This window comes from Cucumis melo, chromosome 9 (genome assembly GCF_025177605.1).
Source record: "Cucumis melo cultivar AY chromosome 9, USDA_Cmelo_AY_1.0, whole genome shotgun sequence".
In the NCBI taxonomy this organism is placed as follows: domain Eukaryota; kingdom Viridiplantae; phylum Streptophyta; class Magnoliopsida; order Cucurbitales; family Cucurbitaceae; genus Cucumis; species Cucumis melo.
Window position 1 is genome coordinate 20819246 of NC_066865.1, and position 7530 is coordinate 20826775.

General features: G+C 29.1%; 1 protein-coding gene across 1 annotated transcript; it reads right to left on the minus strand.

Annotated features, from left to right (window-relative positions):
- LOC103504601 (glycosyltransferase BC10-like) lies at positions 1-1493 on the minus strand. Its single transcript, XM_008468971.3, has 2 exons — positions 851-1493; positions 1-765 (listed from the first exon to the last, which is right to left on the minus strand). The coding sequence occupies exons 1-2, from the start codon at positions 1334-1336 to the stop codon at positions 112-114; spliced, it is 1140 nt and encodes a 379-aa protein (XP_008467193.1). The 5' UTR covers positions 1337-1493; the 3' UTR covers positions 1-111.
- Between the last annotated feature and the right edge of the window lie 6037 nt (positions 1494-7530).

The window sequence follows — 7530 nt, forward strand, 5'->3', positions numbered from 1 at the left end:
TTTAAAAAAAAATCAAAATTGTTTATATTGATAATAAATATACATACATACATATATACCATAATTATAAATAAATAAATAAACAAAAAAATCTCAAATTCTCTAATCTATCTATCTCCCAAAGTACATGGCCTTTGGTGCAATTTTCATAAGCCTTTCCAAAGTATTTGGAGCAAACTTTCTAGCGAATAAGAAGCAGACACCTGTCCCTTCCATTTTACTTTTCCTACACTCTCCGGTTTGATTCCTCAATCTCTGAATTAGCTCCACGTGTATATCCGACCGCGAGAATCTCGCCGGATGTGGCCCGCCCTTTGACCAGTCAACCCAAGTCAAACTCCGATTAGCATTCCGATCCCACCCCAAAACGTTAACCAAAGTTGGCAAATAATGTTCGTCGGAATAACATTGGCCTTTACAGTAATTCTGAAAAACAGGGAAGTACTTCTTATCGGAGACTACAGCGACGGCGGTGTCTCGGTCCATCTCGAACCACTGCGAGCCTTTCCGCCATTGTTTTAGAGAAATGGGTGGGAACATTTTGTTCCGGTATCGACCACGGCCGACGTTGCCGGGTTCGTCGTAACTCATGATGAAGCTTTTCATGGTGGAATTGATGAGAAAAGAGTAGACTGTGGAGAAGTTAAACAGAGGAATACATGATTCGGAGAGAAGAACAAATCGCTCGTTTGAAATATCAAGAAGTGCGTTTGAAATTAGCCGTCGCTCTGCTTCGATCATGTTTACTTTTCCCCATCCAACTTTCTGCAATGACGATCAATGAATTTGATTAAATTTTGAATTTGATTGTTACATGAATGTTGATCGTAAGAAATTAATAAATACTAACCTTGCTGGGGATTCTCCGGCCATGGAAAACAGGGGACTCAGGAGAAGAATGATTATAAGAAGGATCAGAATGAACATAAACAGAGTAAAGTCTTTCATTTCCTTTAAAGAATTCTTCCCAAAGTGGAGCTAAATACACCGGCCCTTTCGTTAAAAACATGAACGCGATCTTCGGAACCCGCTGGAAAGGAAATTTCTTAATTCCGGCCGTCATTGAAGCCCTCCAGAGAAGCTCCTCGTCATCCATGTCGTGCATTACTTCCGGCGGCTTCAAAAACTCTTCCAAACCCACTCGACCGCCGGTTACCGGGAAAAAATCCGAAGAGGGAATCTGGGTGAGGTTTAAGCTGATGGAGAAATTGGAGAGGTAGAAAGTGAGGAAAACTCCGGCGCTGATTCCGACGGTGAAGAGGAGGATGTAAGGGACGACGTTGAAGAAGGTGAGATGGATATGGATTAGCTTCGGGCTCTGAAATTGACTCTTCATCTTTTGCTAGATCGGAAATTGGCCGGACGGAGCTCGATCGGAGGTGACGCTGCGGCGGAGAGATGAAACTGACGTTGAGGTGTTTTTTCCCTTAGACGGTGTGGGAGAAGGCGAAGTTTGGTTTTAATTCCCTTTCGAAGCTTAAACGTTGATTATGTTTATGTTGAATTTAAGGCAGAATGGTTTGAATAGATGGTCAGACTCGATTGTTTATTTTACGTGTTTTAAAATTTTATTTATTATTGGCTATTTTTATATTTTGTTTTATTTAAATGTATAAATAAATATAATAAAAATTGTTGTCTTCGTTCAACAACTTTATTATCAAATCGCAAATTTTGTTGATATAAAAAACTAAAAACTTATTTAGTGTAAGAGAGCAAATAATGCAGTTATAATTAATTTTAATTATTTAATTACTTCATAATATCAATAAATTACTAGTTTTAATTAAATGTTTATTTAAGTTATTATAATACTAAAAATAATAAAATAAATGTAAAATAAAAGAGAGTTAAACTAACATTTTTAAATTATGTCTAAGTTTATCCTTATATAAACTTTAAAAAATATTAAATAATCACGAGATTAGTCGGTTATATTTCTTCAATCGTATAAATGACAACAAATGAATTTTCTATTTTTTCTCATATGCAAAATGAACAATGGATACACAAACGAATAAAAACTAGAACATGACCAAGAGAAAAGAAAATAAACTTAGCTATTTTTAAAATGAGATTATTCATTAAATATTTTCATTTTTTTAGTACAATTAAGAATAATAAAACTCGAACAACAAATTAATCTTCAACATTGATTAATAATTCCATAGTTCTTCCAAAACATCAAACAAACAAATGAATCCATATAGTTCTGCCCCAAGTAATTCGACCATACTCCCCTCAAGCTCTTACTAAATTTTCTTATAATTAAACAAATGTTGACTTTAAAATTTATATCTGAAGCTATATGTGGGAAAAAGAAAAACGAAAAAAAAAAAAAAAAACGTAGAAAATTTGTGTTAATGGCGTGTGAGTTTGGACTTAGAAACCACCGTGGAAAAATCTCCGGCTACTGACGCGCTTTGATTTTGTGTTTTCTTTTTTCAGTCTCACAAATTCCACCGCCACTCGCCGCCGCCCGACCACCGGATTGACACGTGTTGGATGTTTCCACGTCAATTTCTGCGGACCCAAAATACAAAGGCTGAGAAAAAGAAATTAGTCTATTACATTGCAATTATAGTTATTGAGGACTTCTTTCAAAAAATAAAATAATAAATAGTTTATAATTTTTGCAAATTTCTCCGTCGAAGACGAGTAGAGTGAGTTATTTTAGTTCGTTTTATGTTTGACTCCAATATTATGATTAAGATTTTGCTGATCCTAGTACTTATTCTCACTCTCCTTTTTCTTCCTCTTAATACTTTTTATCTTACTAAATTCCAAGTATTTATAAAATAAAAGTAGAAAACCAATTCAGAGTGGAAATCCTAGTAGCAAATATCGCAAAAAGAAAATAATGTCGACAAAAACTGACATAATAATTTACACCCTAAATACAATCTATTATAAGTCACTCAATATCTAAAATGTCTATGTAAACTTTGTTTTGGTTTTGAAATTTAAATTTCTAAATAATAATTTAAAATTATAATATTTTATTTAAAAATAATTTTAAAATCAAAGTATTGTTTTGAAGAGTAGAATATAATATTTAGATTTTTTTGGATAACAACTCATTTTAGAAATTAATTTTATAAGGCAAGTTTCTATGTTTTGTTTTCATTGCTTTATCTGATTTTTTAAAACTAAAAAAAGCAAAAAATAGTTTTAAAAGTATGTATTTTTTTAAAAAAAATGATTAGAAATTCATAAAGTTTCATTAAAAAAAAAAAACCACAATAGAGAAGGGGATAAAACAAATGTAGACTATAAACATTAAAAGAAAAAACTCAAAATGGAAAATTATAAAAAATGCTTTTCCTAAAAATTGGTAAAGAATTTAAATATTGTTTTTCTAAAAATAAAATAAAATAATACAAATATTTTGATAATTGTGGAAGAGAGTAGAGAGGGTGGTGAGAATTGGTTGAACAAACCGAGGAGCAATGCATGGGGGAATTGAAGGAGAAAAGTAGGCAGAAGAGTATGAAATTGCGGTAATTAGCATTAAGACTTCCGATTGGAAAAATACACTACTCAACTTTCAACGGACTCTATGATTTTTTTTTTATATTTTAAATAATGTATTTTTAAAAATTAAGGTAAAAAATAGGGTTATTCGAAAATTATTGTCAAAATCAAAGCAGCAAAGTCGTTTACTGGATACACGACTTCGCTAAATTGTGGACTGGGTCTACGACTACTGGTTGGAGACGTGCACTCGGTCCACAACTTGTAATTGGAGTCGTGTACCGGGTACAAGACTTCCTTACTTTACGTACCAGATGGTAGTCAACAGTAATGTTGACTGCCAAATTTGTTGTCTAGTAAGGAAGTCGTGTACCGGGTACACGATTTGTACCTAGTACATGACTTCCTTCCAAAATTAAAAAAATCACCATATTTTAATTACCCCATACTCTACTCCTAATTTAAGTAGACTAAATTACAATTAAATTAAAAAAAAAAAAAACTCATCAACTTTGATAATTTAGGTTAAAAAATATCTTTATACTTTTAACATTTTAGATGAAAATCGTTTAAAGTTTTGTTTAAAAAAATATACCTAGAGTATGAACCATTCAAAAGTTTCAAAAATAACATTGAGTTTAAAATAATTAAAAAATAATCTCTTTAGTCCAAATTTTATACAAATTTTCTCACCGACATAAAACATAATCAAAATTTTGAGTTAAAACTGTAGTTTTAAATTTATTTAACTATTAACGTACAAAGGATAGATCACAAACATAATCAATAACAATAGTTGTTGTAATTAACATACAATTAATTATTAAACAAAAAAATGTATTTGATTATTAGCACACAATGATAGTTGGAAGATCTATCATTTTGAGATTTTTTTTATTTGACTAATTACTGTTTTAGTATGTTTTAAGGATAAGTTTTTGAAAGTTTTGTGAGATTTTATGACATTTTTATGTTTTAACCGATGTTTAAAATATTGATGTCGATTGATTTATCAAAATTTTAAATTTTACAGAAATTTCAATTTCAATGATTATTTTTCAAAATTTTAGAAATAAAAAAACAAAAAAATTAATTACTAAATAAGTATTTTATTGTTTTCAAATAAGTAAATGTATGTATTATTTATATTAGTGTCATTTTTAGGTTTGTTTGTTGAGATTCGTGAATTATACTATGATATAATGGAAATATCGACTCACTCCTTTTATCGATATTGAATTTATGAAAGTGCCAAAATATCGATAGAAATGTCCACATATCAATATAAATTTAAAACTATATCATTAACTAAAAATGTTGGTTTTTATATTAAGGGCTAAGAATTTTTTTGTAAAATTGGATTAATGAAAATATTTTTTTAATTTTTTATAAGTTTATGGGTATTTATGAACTTTTTGATAGTTCATGGGTATATTTGAAGCAAAACCTTATGATTTCCATCCAAAATTAATGGTTATGGTGTTTTTTTTTTTACCTATTTTGAAAGTTTATTGGCATTTTTTAAATTTCTTTTGAAAGTTTATGAGTATTTTTTATATAAACATCAAAGTTGATGCCATTTTTTTTATAATTTAGTCTTACATATATTCAACTGTTTTTACAAATGAGGTATAATTATACTAACATTTAGAAAAATTGCAAACACGGCCAAGTCTATTAGCAATAGTCGTCTATCAGTGAAAGATTAATATTTACAATCACTGGTGGATTTAATATAAGCCCGAGGTCCTCAACTTTATTGTCAATTTTTAATATTTATAGTTAGCTTAGTAGTTATTTTGACTATCAACCTAAGTTCAAATCTTACATATATATATATATATATATATATATAGTTTTTTTCTTTTATTTTGTTTGAGAAAGGGATTTGATCTTTAAGAATCATTTTAATTTTCAAATATACTGAAAAACGTATTCAATATATTTCTTGTTCGTCGAGAAAAACAAGGCCATATGGGTTGATTTAAATTTCGACTATTTGCTCTTAAGGTCAAAATTCATTTAAAAGGTAGTGGCTTAAAAACTTTTAGTTTTATGAATATGAAAGCAATATGTCGGTAAGCCTACTAGCCATTCTAATAAAAGAAACTTTTTAAAGGCTACCAAACTTCAAGTCAAACCACTCCAAATTCTAACTTTTGTTATGAAACTAATTATAGGTTTCTTTCTTTTTCAAATGATTCACGATCGTTTTAGATCGTTTTCTACCCATCAACTATTTTATTATAACTTTTCTTTTTTAGAAAAGTAATTGGTTGAATAAATTAAAAAAAAAATAATTTTATATATCATAAAATTACTAAAAATATTTACAAATATAACAAAACTTAACGGGGTATGTTTTGTACTAACTCCATTGATTTTGAAACCACGATACTTAGTTTTCTTGCAATAAATTTTGGTTTTTTTTTTTCTATATACCTAAAATTTGAAAGTTTGTTATATAATAAATTCATAAAAATAGTTTTGATTTAAATATATAATTATTTTTTAAAAGCTTAACTTTTCGATAAGAAAATAGCAAAACTTGAATTTTAGTTTACTAACATTACCGGACCTAAAATATAATTTATTTATTGTGAAAATGAATAAGGGGGAAACAAAGGAAAAACTCAAGGCTATGGGTAGAAGAAAGGGAGAAATAAGTCGTAATTGTCATGCAACAGTTGGCCATCAACAGTTATAACGGTAAGGACGGTTGGCACGTGACAACAATCGCGACAGTTTGCCAATGATACTGAAAACGATCACAGCAACGTGTTGATGATTGTCACAAATAGTTAATCGACCGCAGTTGTTGATTGTAGTCAATATGATTGTCCCTTAATTATTGCTAATAACAATCATAACTATTGGTTCAATATAAAGATATATAGTAAAAACAATATCTAAGTTAAGGTTTGAAAGTAAGAATAATTTTATAACTTTTGTATTAACATATAATATTTGTTAACATTGATATGTCTCTAAATTTAAATATTCGATATTGATATTTTAATAGTTGAAGATATAAATGCTCTAACTTACAAGCTTTCTAAGGACATTCATCACTAATTTAAAAGTTGATATTGGAATTAATGTGAATTCTCAAATTAAAGTTTTACATATTTGTAAGCTCTACGTGAGATTGAGATGTTCAAACTTACATTTCGAAGGCATATACACTTTATTGATTCTATATTTATAGTGATTTGTTAATGACTGAAGTAAACAAAAACCTTTATAGGCCATTTGACCTATTGAGTAGAGTAAATTTGGATTTGGTAACTTTGTATTATATGGATAAAGCGATACAAGAAGAAATTTCTCGATACTTTTGAAAAATATAAAAAGATAGAAATATAAAATTATTCGATAACATGGAGAGCAGCAGCAACAACAAAAAAAAAAAAAAAAGAAAAAAAGAAAAGAAAGAAAAAAGATATAGTTTATGTGTAAATTTCGATTTTTAAAAATAACATTTTTTAATAAATAATGACAAAATTGGTGAAGAAGTTTCGTTTTTTTTTTTTACCAAAAATAGGTGTCGAAATCGTGGACTAGGTCACGATTTGCACCCAAATGGTGTCACACCTCTCCTCGTGCCACATTAGAGGAAGGAAATGGTGGCCCAAGTTCAAAATTTCAATCTAAGATAACACTTTTGTTACCAACTATTTTTAAAAAGAGTCAATAGCCTAATGGTTTTTGCTAGCAATATGGTGATAGCTCCATCTTATATCTCGAGTTAAATTCCCAAAAACATAGGAATACACAATCACAATCTCTACACCTAAAATATATACCTTATTTTCAGAAAAAAATTGCCCATGACTATGTTGTTGTAATTTATTTAAATAATTGTATTATGTTTACAACTAACCCGCAAATTCCAAATGTGTATATCTTTTGAGTTGAATTGTTTGCATCAACTTTAGAAATTAGCAAACAAAACGTTTCATAAACCATGTTTACGGTTTGGTTTGGTTTGGTTCGGTTCAATTTGTTTTTTCATTCTGTCGTTTTTGTAATTCGTTGTCAGAAATCGAAAACTAG